Consider the following 12924-nt stretch of genomic DNA (forward strand, 5'->3'; position numbering starts at 1 on the left):
GTTTGTTTGTAGCATTCAGAACGTGAGCTTCCAGCTTTTGTCGAGCTTTTGGTTTGTCTTATGTTTCCAACACGCATGCTGATGTTTGTTCCACTCGTTTGACCAGTTCTCGAGTGCCCTTAATCTTCCAGCATTAAACAATTATAAACCTGCAAATCCTCGAAATTCCCTAGCATGCTGGTGCAAACTCCAAATGAATTGGCATCTATTTCTGTCCAGAACTTGACATGTCCATCATGTTTTCCATGCTCCCATTTTGAGGAGAATCGCATGCTCTCCATAACACTACATGGAAGTCTCGATCCATCCCATTTTTCTTTAAACCCTTTGCACCTGTTTTAATGTCCTCCCAGTGGATTGAATGCTTTTCCTTTTTTTTGTTTCTTATATCCTGTCCACCTTCACCCTTAGACTTGGACATTGCAGCTTATCTTCATTAACTAACCTCTTTCCCTGTGCATCTAGATGCCAGAATTTTTGGCATTCTATTTCTCCATGATTTAAGCATAATTAGCCAAGTGATCTGCCAGCTTGTTGCCCTCCCTATGAATATGAGTAACTTTGTAATTGCCCTCATTCATTAGTTGCATCATTTCCTCTACCTTCTCAGATATGATCCATGGTGGTTTCCAGATCCCATCCATTATCTTTTTTAATAACATTAAGTCAGTTTGAAGCCATATATGAGAGTATTGTTGAAAACTGCAGAACCTTAGTGCTTCTACCATGGCCTTCGCTTCAGCTACTATGTTTGTTGTCTCCTCAATCTCCTTCCCTACTGACTTGACTATGTCACCATTTTCATTTCTTATACAAAAACCTATTGAGCTCCTGCCTGGATTTCCCCTCGATGCACCATCCGTATTAACTTTTAGCCATCCTGCACTTGGAAATTCCCACATGACTTTGGTAACCTTAAGTTTAGGAGTGAATTTTCCATCATAGCTAATAGATCTTGCCATTTGTGAGGTACCATGTCCATCCCGGGCTTTCTCACTTTCACCAATGCCTGCATATTTGATGAAACCTGATAAATCACCCTGCTAGTTGTCATAGCATCACCATACTTCATACTATTTCTTCTTTTCTAGAGTTCCCAGACTACACATGAGGGGAGTGCTTGCATTACTAGTTTGAGCCTTAAGCACACATTTGTAGTCCAACATTTTGTGATTGCTTGGTGCAATGTTAATTCCTCCATAGCTATTCCTGCCCTCGATAGAAAATACTTCCAAGTTGTCTTTGCAGTTTCTGATCTAAAAAACAAGTGCTGAAGAGATTCCTCACCAGGCTTTACACAACACCAACATTTTGATGGCATGCAGTAGCCTACCCTTTTCATGAAATCATCTAAAGGTAACTTTGCTTTCCATACTTTCCACATGAAAAATGCTATTTTAAAAGGCAGTCCCTTTACCCAAATCATCCTATAAGCTGTTCTTGATTCGTCTCTTCTTCTCGTATAATCCCATGCTGACTTAACACTGAAATATCCTCTTATTTCCAGCATCCAAAAAAGCATGTCAAGAACCTGCTGAGGTGAATGTGGTTTGATTTTCTCCATAATATGTACTGCTAAGTCTTCAGGAAGCAGTTCAAATAGCCTATCCACATCCCACTCACTATCTAAGGTAACATCATATACATTATGTACAGTTTCATCAATGCCAAAGTCCCGAGGAACTAAAAAATATAGTGCCCCAAGACCTGTCCAGTTTTCAAACCAAAATAGTGAGGATCCCCTTTTTGTTTGCCAAATGATTTGATGTTCAATCAAATCTCTGCATTCAAACATTTTCTCCAAATGTGAGACCTCTTTTTCCATGGAACAATTATAGAATTCAATTTTTTACAGTATTTCTGACATACGAAAGAGCTCCATAGGCTTGGTTTTATTCTGAAATTCCACCACAACTTGCTGAATAATGCCTTTGCTACATCATGTAGTGACCTGAAACCTATTCCTCCTTCCTCAACTGGCATGCATAAGGTATTCCATGAAGCCCAATGCCTACTAGTTCCTCCTACAGAGATGCTCCAGAAAAACTGAGCAAACAATTTGTGCAACCTATTTATCACATAATTTGGAGGGTTTACAGCTGATAATAGATGCATAGGCATGCTTTGCAGTACATGGGATATGAGAACTGCCCTGCCCCTACTGATAATAACTTGCCCTGCCATGATTGCAGTTTGTCCATTACCTTAGTAATTAGGGGCTGATAGTATTCCAGCTTTCTCCTTGCATAAAATATAGGACAACCTAGATATATGATAGGAAAATCATTCCTATGAATGCCTGTGATCCTTTCCACCTTGCTGACCACTTCCATGTCTGTTAAATGATGCAGGTACACAGCTGATTTGGTCTTGTTAACAAGCTGCCCAGATGCAACTTCATATGCATTCAACACTTGCATAATCAGCATCAGAGATGTTTCATCTGAGGATGAGAAAATAATCATGTCATCTGCATATGCCAAATGATTGATCTTTGGACTCCAATTTGGCATCCCAAATCCACAAAAATATAGGTTAGTATGTAGTGCATTGAGACCCCTAGATAATGCTTCTGCTGCCAAGATAAACAAAGTTGGAGATACAGGATCACCTTGTTTTACTCCCCTTGAGGACTTAAAGAACCCATGAGCTTGACCATTGATTAAAATAGAATACCAATTGTTTGAGACTAATCCAAAGACAATCCCTATCAACCTTTCTGTGAATCCCATCTTTCTTAGTACCTTGGTTAGGAATAGCCAAGATAATCTATCATAAGCTTTGGTCATATCTAGCTTCAGGATGACATTAGGTACAACCTTAATTCTAAGCCTAATGTCAATCACTATCTCCTGAGTTAGAAGGATATTTTCTGCTATATTTCTACCCTTAACAAAACCTGACTGTTCCTCCGATATCAGACTTGGGAGAAATTTCACTAGCCTTTCATGTACCACCCTCGATATAACCTTATTTGAAAAGTTACCGAGGCTTATTGGTCTTAAATCAGAAAGGTGGTAACTTCTTTTTTCTTTGGTAGCAAAACTAGGTTGGTGTGTGTTACACACTTGGGTAGCTCATGACCATTGAAAAAAGCCCTCACCATGTCGTACAGGTCATTCCCTATTATGTCCCAACAAGAATGATAGAATTTGCCTGTCATACCATCTGGCCCCCCAACACTATCACCATTAAGTCCAAGTACTGCCACTTTAACCTCCTCTTTTGTTGGCTGCTTAATCAATTCTACATTCTGCTCAGTGTTAGTCAGATTAGGAACATGCTCTACGATATCAAATGATGAAGGAGTAGCTGCTTCTGTGAACTGTTCCTCGTAGAATTTGATAGCCTCTTCTGCAATTTCTTGTTCTTCTTCAATCCAGGTTCCTCCACTATTTTGAATTCTGTTAAGCTGAAGTCTCTTCCTCCTACCTCTCACTTGTGCGTGGAAGAACTTAGTGTTCCTATCCCCTTCCTTGAACCAAGTTATGCTTGCCTTTTGTTGCCAATATTTCTCCTATAGTGCAAGACATTTGATCAATTCTGCCTGAACCTTTTGTAGCCTTTCCCTGTTCATCCCTGTAGGATTTGCTTCAAATTCTGCTTCATGAACCATCACTACCTCCTCCATGCTTGCTATCTTTTGGAAAATATCTCCAAATGTAGCCTTACTCTACAATGAAAGGGCCTTCTTTATTTTTTTTTAACTTGTGATTAAAAAGAATATAAGGATTTGCACTGAAATCAGCTGTCCAATTCTCTTTCACGACATCTTTAAAAGTTGCATGTTCCACCCAAAAATTCAACAACTTAAAAGGCTTTTTTATTGGTGGAGTCTCAATATCACACTTCAGATACATTGGACAATGATCGGAACCAATCTTTGACAAATGTTGCACCTCTATTCCTGTAAATATTTGTTGGAACTCAACATTGGGCAAGCATCTGTCTAGCCTTTTGAATATATAGTCTTCCTCAGCTCTCCCATTCCACCATGTAAATACGCTGCCTTTAAATCCAAGGTCGAAGAGATTGCAAGTGTTGACGCAGTATCGAAAATCATCAATTTCATACAATGACACAGGTAACCCACCAAACTTCTCTTCTTCATCCCATATTAAATTGAAATCACTTCCTACAAGCCATGGTGCATCCATATCCCTTGCCATTGCATATAATGAATCCCATAATTCTATCCTCTCAATTGCATCACATTTAGCATATATCAATGTTAGGACAAACTCCACATGCGATTCAGTATGAAACAATCGTAGTGTTAATTGTTGCACCATATTGTACATAACAGTTACCTCAAATACCTCATCTATGAAAGCCCAGATCTTGTTTGAAACATTTGAAATTGCCTGTGCAAGTCCTATCTTGTTTCTGTACCTTTCCAGTTTTTTTGCTTGTTGCTTTGGCTCCATTAATCCTACAAATTCATAGTGATTTTGCCTGTGCATTTTTGTCAACCTTTCAAAGGCCTGCTGTGTGTTGACTGACCTTATATTCTAAATGAGAGCATTCATCACTGATTGTTGGATTTAGTTAGCATTCTCCTTGTGTGCACCCCAGCTTTTGGGGCTGCAAAATTATATTTTTGTTACTTTTTCTGATTTTGCCTTTTCCACTTGCGTAGGTGATAAGTCACCTTGCCTTGCAACATTCATAAGGTGTTGGGTAGTTGATTCTTGATCCATGTCGTATCCTGATCGACCAGGTTCTTCTCCTTCTTCATTGTCTTCATTCCCTCCTGATGTAGCTCCAAATGCATTCTTTTTAGGGACCAAGGCCTTCTCTTCTCCTTTTTTAACATCTGCAACTGCTTTTTCTCCAATGTAACAGTAACATTTACTATTTCTGTTTTTTGTTTTAGCTGTTTCTCCTTCTCTGTTGTGTTGTGTCCTTGTGGGTCTTCTTGTGATTTCTGAAGTTTATCATCTTCTGTTCCTCCAGGATCATTTGTCTCTGGGCCTCTTCCTTCATAGTTTCCAATTTCTGTGACTTCTACTATGTGATTATTATTGTTGTGCTCAATATTTTCTGATCCTCCCTTTATTAAAAAATTACCAGTTGTATTGTTATCATTGGCATGGGGCTCTCCATTTACACTTTGCTCATCTTCTTCTTTATCCTTCTCATTTGGTTCCTCATCAGCTTGTGCTCCTAGTAGTACTTCGTTCTCCTCTGAATCGTATTCCCTTTGTGCATCCCATAGCCTGCCTCCATAGCCTTGCACTCTTTCTTTAAATGTAGAAGATTTTGACCCTTCTGCTTGAGAATTTGGAGTTTTATTAAGTTCCTTGTTCACTAATGTATCTTGTGATGGGATTTCCTAGCATGGTGTATTGATCTTGACTATTCCATCTCATGTTTTATCCTTGAAACTTCTTTCTACCCATTGTGCAGCATCGTTTTTTGCTTTTGATGCCTCCTTTCCATTGACTAGACCATTAGTCGAACCAATCCCCGATGATTTAAGATGAAAAGCTTGTGCTGCTGGATTTAGCTTTCCCTCATTATTGACCATACGTTTTGGTTTTTGCTTTGTAGATGCTTGGTTATGAACTGCTGGACTGTTTGTTGCTGCATTAGCTTCCACCATTGCCAATTGATTAACAGGTTCTTACTCTTCATCCATCCCTTGTAATATTGCAAACTTGTTAGCTACTTGAACATGATCATTATCTTTATTGTCTACTGCCACCAATTCCTTACCACTATTGCTTTGTGCTCCTGCTTGTCTATCTACAGTACTTGTACCCTCCTTGTTCTGATTGTTTTCAAGCTGCTTAGCTGGTGCCATCTACATTCCATTATTATTGAGACTAGTATTTTGATTTACTACATTTCTAACTCTGTTGTCCTTCGCTCCTTCCATTTCTCTTTTGCTGTAACATTCACATTACCCACGACCTTTCTACTAGATAAAATCATTATAGGCTGTGAGTTCCCTATGTCATGCTTCTTAGCTGTATCTGCTTGGTTAGCATTCTCCTTCTCCACATATAGTTTAGGGTGTATCCTCGAACATTCAAATTGATCATGCCCTTGAAGTTTACAATGTCTGCAATATTTAGGTAGCATGTCATATTGAATTCTCACCCATTCAGTTCTTGTTGTTCCTTTAGTTTTATTGAATATGTCCATCCTCACCTTTTTAGGCAAATCTGCAAGTAGATTAACTAGTACCTTCACCCTAGCACAACTAGGTCTAGTTTTATTAATTATTGCCATGTCTACATGCATAGGTTTACCTACTGCTGTAGCTAGAGAAAATAGACATCCCTTCACAAAAAAGGTTGGCAAAAGACCTGGGAATGAAATCCAAGCCATTGCCTTGGGTGTTTCTTCATCTGCTCTAAACTTTGAGTCATAAATCAATGGCCTAAGCTGGTATTGATAGCCATCGCTGTCCGTTATGTAATGAGTTTTTGATGAGAAATGAAGATAGTCCTGCCTTAACATCATTCTAATCAAAATGTGTCTATCCCTTAGAAATCCAATGTTACACTCACCTTTAATTCCGCATTGAATTGGTATTAACTTACGCAGTTGTTGAATTTCTGGGCTGCCATAAGAACATTTACCAACTATTGCATATTGTAATCCTTCGATGATATCCATCCTTTCTACTTCTGCTTCTGTGAACTGAATAATATGCTCTCTATTCAATATTATAGGTGGACAAATGGGAATTGGCTCAACTTCCTGTTGCTCATGCATTGCAGCATTTAAAGTGCAAGGTTTCAGAATTTTGGAGTAATCCATCGGCTGTTTGTTGTTATTTGTGTTCCCTGATGTTTGTGCAATGTTTGGAGGAGGTTAGGTAGGCAGCGCAGCCACAAAAGGTGGTTGGCCACCTACCTGTGTGTCCATTACAGTTGTAATTCTTTAGCACTTTAATTACATGACAAAGGTGCAGCAGCTTTGCAAGAAAGTGATGCTACTGTAATTCGAATTAGCTTCACGTTACTTACTGCTTATGGTTGTGAATCCAATTTCATAGTCCAAATTGTAAAAAACAGTAATTTTGATTTAAAATGAAGCTTAGAATTCAAACCAATCTTAGAAGAGAAGAGAACACTTTCACGTTATCAAAACAAGCTGTTGTACTGAAAAGTAATGCTGGAATTAGCTGAATCACTGAAATTGAATGAAGAACGCTGTCTGCTACAGTAACTCGTGAAAATGAAATTAAGATCTATAAAAATTGACTATAGATCTAAAGTTGAAACCAATTGGGTATTATTCGTAAGGAAATTATGTATCTTTTGACACCAAGTTTGGTTAGTTCCACCACCGGATGCCGGAGTTATGACCTGAAAATGATGACGAAATTACTATTCCTTCTCTTCCTAGAGAGAAGGCAAAGAATTGGTTTTTCGATGCCCGGGCATTCATCACCAATTGTCACTGATTTTTCTTCGATTGAACCATCTTTACCTATTCCTGACTTGGTTCATTCGAACTAAGCCTGTAATGTTGATTTTACTGGCTGTCTGATTGATTCCCTTTCCTTTTTCTTACAAACCAAGTACCAATGGACTTTTGCCTTAAATAAACTCTATGTATTTACCCTTTTATGCTACTGTGAAAAGATTTTAGTCAAATTTCTTTCCTCAATTGTATTCAACCCGTTTGAAATCAAATCCCTTAACTGAAGGGAGATCATATGCGACTGATTTCAAAGTTATTTCCTTACCTTTTCTTACTCATTTTCTTCACTATAAAAAGGGACTACCCTTTTGTACTTTTGAGTCACTTCGAGTTCAATACCTCAAACTTTTAAATCAATACTTTTAACTTACTTACACACTTTATTGCTTTGAGTTCAATACTCTTACAACATTCTGCTCTTTCTGGGATCTTTTGGAACTTTTTCTTGCAACTTGGCCTTTTCAAGACTACTTTTACTTGTTTGTTTTCCCTGAAACTGGTATGTTCTAATTTAGCTTTCCTGCCTCACCCCTATGTGTTTATTTACAATTTTCTGCAATCCTGTTTACTTTGTTGTTAATGATTAATGTTAACTATGTGTGTTTTTTCCTTGCATCTGTTTTCTGTTATGAATCCCTACCCCTATTCCCTTATATGTGTTTGAGTTAAGGTACATGGCCTGGCAGTATCCAAATTACTGCCCAGGTCCAAACCTGATCCTCAATGGATCCTAACTCCCAGTTTTGGCTGACAGACTGGTCAGGGGTATGCCAGCACTCCCAATTGCTGGGCATGACCGCCAGCCTGACATGGCTTTCCCTGATCCCCCCTATGCACTTACACTTACTCTTAGACTCTTAAGTTCTACCCCCTCTTACGAGCCTTGCTTTGGGACCTTGCGTTCCCTCTGAACTTGGACATCTGAGGGCTGGCCCTTCCACACTACACTATGATCTTAATTCTGTAATGTGTTTGGGGTGTAAGCACTGCCTGGAGCCCCTTTGAAACTCTTAAGAACTTTGACACATCCCACGTACGAGAAAGGCTTTTGGAAATCCGATCCTGGAAGTTGGTTTATCTCATATTGTTGGACTTTGAGTCTGAATTAGGATGTTTGGTTGTAGCTGGAACTTCTGATGTAATTTTTTACCTGTTTTTTTCTTCTGAGTCATTTGAGTCTGTAATAATTTGTAATAACTGTTGGGGATGGCTAGTGGAAAGGGATGAAATGAATATATGAAAAAGGGTAGATAACTTGCCTATATGATTTTCTGATTCCTGCATTCACATAAACATCATGCCTATAGGTTACTTATAAATTTCTGCATCTTAAATTATGCCTATAAGTTCTGCATTTCTGCATATAGAAATCATGTATCTAGGTTTTTTTCATTTCTGCATATAGAAATTCTGTTTCTAAGTTTCTGCATATAGAAATCATGATCATAGGTTTTCTGCACTTCTGCATATACATGTCATTAGGCAAACAATCATAGGTTTAATAATAATCAACTTCATTCTAGATATCATGCCTATAGGACTCTTGCATTTTTGCAATCATTTAAAACCAATAACGCTTAGAAATCATGCCTATAGGAGTAATCAATTGAATCAGTTTCGTTATTCCATCTCTGAGTTTAAAATCAGTAGTAATATCATCTGCAGAACTCTTGTTTATAAAACTAGTGATCCTTTCTTTAAAATCAGTATTGTTAGATGTCATTCCTATAGGTCTCACCTAGGCAAACCATTAGTTGATTAATTGACTGTGTCAGTTTTGATAAACTACAATCAGCCTGTCCTAACGCTTTAATTCAGACAATAACCAGTATTTGAAGTCATGCTATATATTTGCTCCTCTGAGTGAGGAGGCTTGTTTGAGCCTTAACTGCTATTTGTTTTCCCCTAATTGCTTATGTGTTTTGTTTGTCTCCTAGACTTTTTATCCTTTTAAAACTCTGAAAAGCCCCAACTCCCTCCCCTTTAGGATTAGTAGTCTCAAATGCCTCCGGGACTGATAGGATTGGGACGGGTAATATCATGCAATAAGAAACGATACTATTCCGCGCTTTAATACCTTAACGGGGTGGGAAGGGTAGATATGGATATGATGACCGGTGCGCTAATACCACGTGTAGCCCCTCTTTTGAGTAGTGATTACCGGGTATTGCACTGATGTGATCCATATTATTTGTAAACCTAGGACCCCCTTTCCTTTATTTGTTTATTTTATTCTCAAACTATTTCTTTAAAATTTCTGCTTTCTTTACTTTCGTCAAACTCTCAACTTGCTTGCAATATTATGTGAAAACCCCCATCTACTTGAGACTTCTATTTGCTTACTTGTTATTCAAAGTCACAATTGTAACATGGCTGGGAACCACACTAGTGGATCTTGGGGGGTGCCTAACACCTTCCCCTCGAGATAATTTCTAGCCCTTACCTGAACTTTGGTTTTCCAACTCGAACTCTTCTTTAGTGTCCTAATGCACTTTAATAATTAGGTGGCGACTCTTCAACCCAAAAAACCCAATTCCCAAGAGGGAACGAGTTGTCCTCCCAAATGTCATTAACCCGATTTCGCCTTAGAAAAAGGTACAACATGGCAACTTTGCTGGAGAATTCTTTAGGCTTTTACCATCTCATGTTACGTGTGACTTCACTGCTTCTTTATTACCTTTATTTAATGTCTTTACCTCTTTTCTGCTATGAAACTGACTTGGCTCTTTGTTTCTTTTCTTTAATGCTTTCTTTTATCGCTTTCCTTCAATGCCGTTATAATTATGAGCAATTATTGTAATCATTACTTTATGAACGTGCAAATACATGCCAACTTATTTCATTCTTGTAATTGCATAGTCAACATCATATTCCACTCGTGCCAAAAAAAATACCATAGCAACACATATAATGAGTGGTTGAGACCTTCCAATATTATCACCCCCTAAATTTGGTAAAGGTGTATTTGCGGTAAAACTAGTCGATTAGCGGTGCAGTCGATGGTTCCATGCCTTTCCCTCTTGAGTTGTCCGCTCAAGGGTACCGGTCTAATACCCTATAGAAACCTTACTTTGTTCAATTGTGCATGCATCACTATCAAACCTAGTCGAGTCAGTTATGTTGTCCGCATAATGACTCTTTAAGATAGCCTTGTCCAAAGTCCACTGGGTTTCCTTGAAACCCAACCGGATGCTACCATGTCTGTGCATTTATTTGGAGAACTAAATGTTGCTCATGCTAATTGTTGATATTTAATAGACGAGTCTGTTAGAAGTATGGCCTCACCCTTTTGTTTTGCAGAAATGAATGACAAAGTTCCCGACTTTGGTATGGTCAACATACCCTCACTCTTGCTGACCTGGTGGAGGAACCTCCCATCAAGTAACCAAAATAACGAATGGAAAGAGAGAGTCACCAGGGCTAGTGAGAAGCTGGAATATCTGGAATACAGTCTGCTGTAGTTGGAAGGGAAAGTGAGGAAAAGAGTCACCAACTATCAAAACGCTGAGGAAGGCAAAGGAGAACGTCTGGCGAAGGCATTTTTACTAGAAAATCTGCGCGAGCTGGAGGACCTGATCAACAAAAACATTCAACCTGAAGAAGGTCCTTCTGGGACCAAGTAGCTAGGAATCTTTTCTTTTGCTTTAAGAATGTAATAAGGTCAATGGCCATTAGTGACATTTTATTTTCTGCTATTTTTAGTGTCGCTTTGGGATTCGTCTTATTTTTATTAATAAAATGAGGCATTTAGCATTATAAGTTCTCCAAATCAACTTGTCGCTAGGCCTACCTCGGACATAACGAGGCTCCCAAATTTGGACACGAATTATATTCTCGCACTATGTGTTTAAATATCGCAACTTCTTTTTCTTACAACCCGTACTAACTTGCTACCTTTGTTTTTATTCTTTTTTGTTTTATTCCCCTCCCCAAAGGTTAGTTCGTGCACTTTGGCATCGTCATCATACTCCACAAGATCTAAGGGCCCTCCGCCTCCTCCTCCTCCGAGTCCTATCAGAAACAAGAACAAGGGAAAAATGGAAGATTTGAGCAACATCAGAAAGGAGAACTCAGTTGAAAGAGTAGAGGTTCCTCAAGGTATTCAGGTTTCCAAGGAAAGTGCCTCCCAGCTCGAGTAAAAGTTGTTGAATTTCAGGAAGAACTGGAGAAAGTTCGGAACTTGGCAAGCTTGTCGTTTTCCCTCACCACCTCAAATGTCAACTTTCCCAACACTCAAAACCCCACACCTCCACAAAACATCCCAAAACCACAAAACCAACCCGCTCTCCATCACCACTACAACACATGCCATACTTCAAACAACACCCCACTACTCATCCCTGAACCACTAAACTCCACAAATTATCATCTCCGCAACACCCCCATCTATGTGGAAATCATACCACACTATACTCAAGCTATTTCAAGCACACCTGAGTCTGATAACAAAGACTCTATTATCAAGGATCTGGCTGCGGAACTCAAGAAGCTGACTAGCAGAGTTCAGGGTGTTGAAGGAAGCAAGGGGATCGAGGGATTGAATTACGAAGACCTTTGCATTCAACCAGATGTCGAACTGCACGAGGGGTACAAACCTCCCAAGTTCGAGATGTTCGATGGCACCGGGGATCCCAGAGTTCATTTGAGGACATACTGCGACAAGCTGGTCTGAGTAGGAAAGGATGAAAAGATTCGCATGAAGCTCTTTATGAGAAGTCTGAAAGGGGATGCTCTATCTTGGTACATTAGCCAAAACCCGAAGAAGTGGTCGAATTGGGTGGGTATGGCATCCGATTTCATGGACAGATTCAGATTCAACATGGAGAACGCACTAGATGTATTCTACATCCAGAACATAAAGAAGAAACCTACAAAGACATTCCGCGAGTATGCTACTTGTTGGAGATCAGAAGCTGCTAAGGTCAGGCCGGCTTTAGAAGAAGAACAAATGAATAGGTTTTTCGTCTGGGCTCAAGACCCACAATATTATGAGAGGTTGATGTTGATTGAAGGCCACAAATTTTTCGACATCATTAAGCTAGGGGAATGGATCGAGGAAGGTATTAAAAGTGGTATGGTCACAAACGTTGAAGTATTACAGGCCACCAACAAGGCTCTACAGTATGGTGGCACGTCCAAGAAAAGGGATGTGAGTGTCGTGATGGTTGCACAGATAACAAAGTCCCCAATTAAATACCAAACCTACCCATTACCTCCACTCATATATCAGCCTACCCAAATTACCAAGCACCCCTGGCCTCTTACCATGCTCCACCGCCTACTTACCAATCATCTCCACCTCCCACATATCAGCCCACTTCGCCCAGATACTCTCAACCCGCACCTATCTACCAAGCCTACAACACCCAACAAGCCCACTATCGATCACCTAGACCCCGACCAAACTTCGACCGCAGACCCCCTAAACAGTATACCGCCATTGCTGAACCTATCGAACAGCTGTATAAAAGGCTCAAAGATACT

At 39.4% G+C, this 12924-nt stretch overlaps 1 protein-coding gene across 1 annotated transcript; it reads right to left on the minus strand.

Moving 5' to 3' along the window:
• Positions 1-500: 500 nt before the first annotated feature.
• On the minus strand, positions 501-3631 carry LOC138876874 (uncharacterized). Its single transcript, XM_070155947.1, has 6 exons — positions 3554-3631; positions 3104-3496; positions 2205-2969; positions 1854-2046; positions 1151-1707; positions 501-1040 (listed from the first exon to the last, which is right to left on the minus strand). Exons 1-6 carry the CDS (start codon positions 3629-3631, stop codon positions 501-503), a joined length of 2526 nt encoding a protein of 841 aa, XP_070012048.1.
• Positions 3632-12924: the final 9293 nt, after the last annotated feature.

This window comes from Nicotiana sylvestris, chromosome 1, assembly GCF_000393655.2.
Source record: "Nicotiana sylvestris chromosome 1, ASM39365v2, whole genome shotgun sequence".
NCBI lineage: Eukaryota > Viridiplantae > Streptophyta > Magnoliopsida > Solanales > Solanaceae > Nicotiana > Nicotiana sylvestris.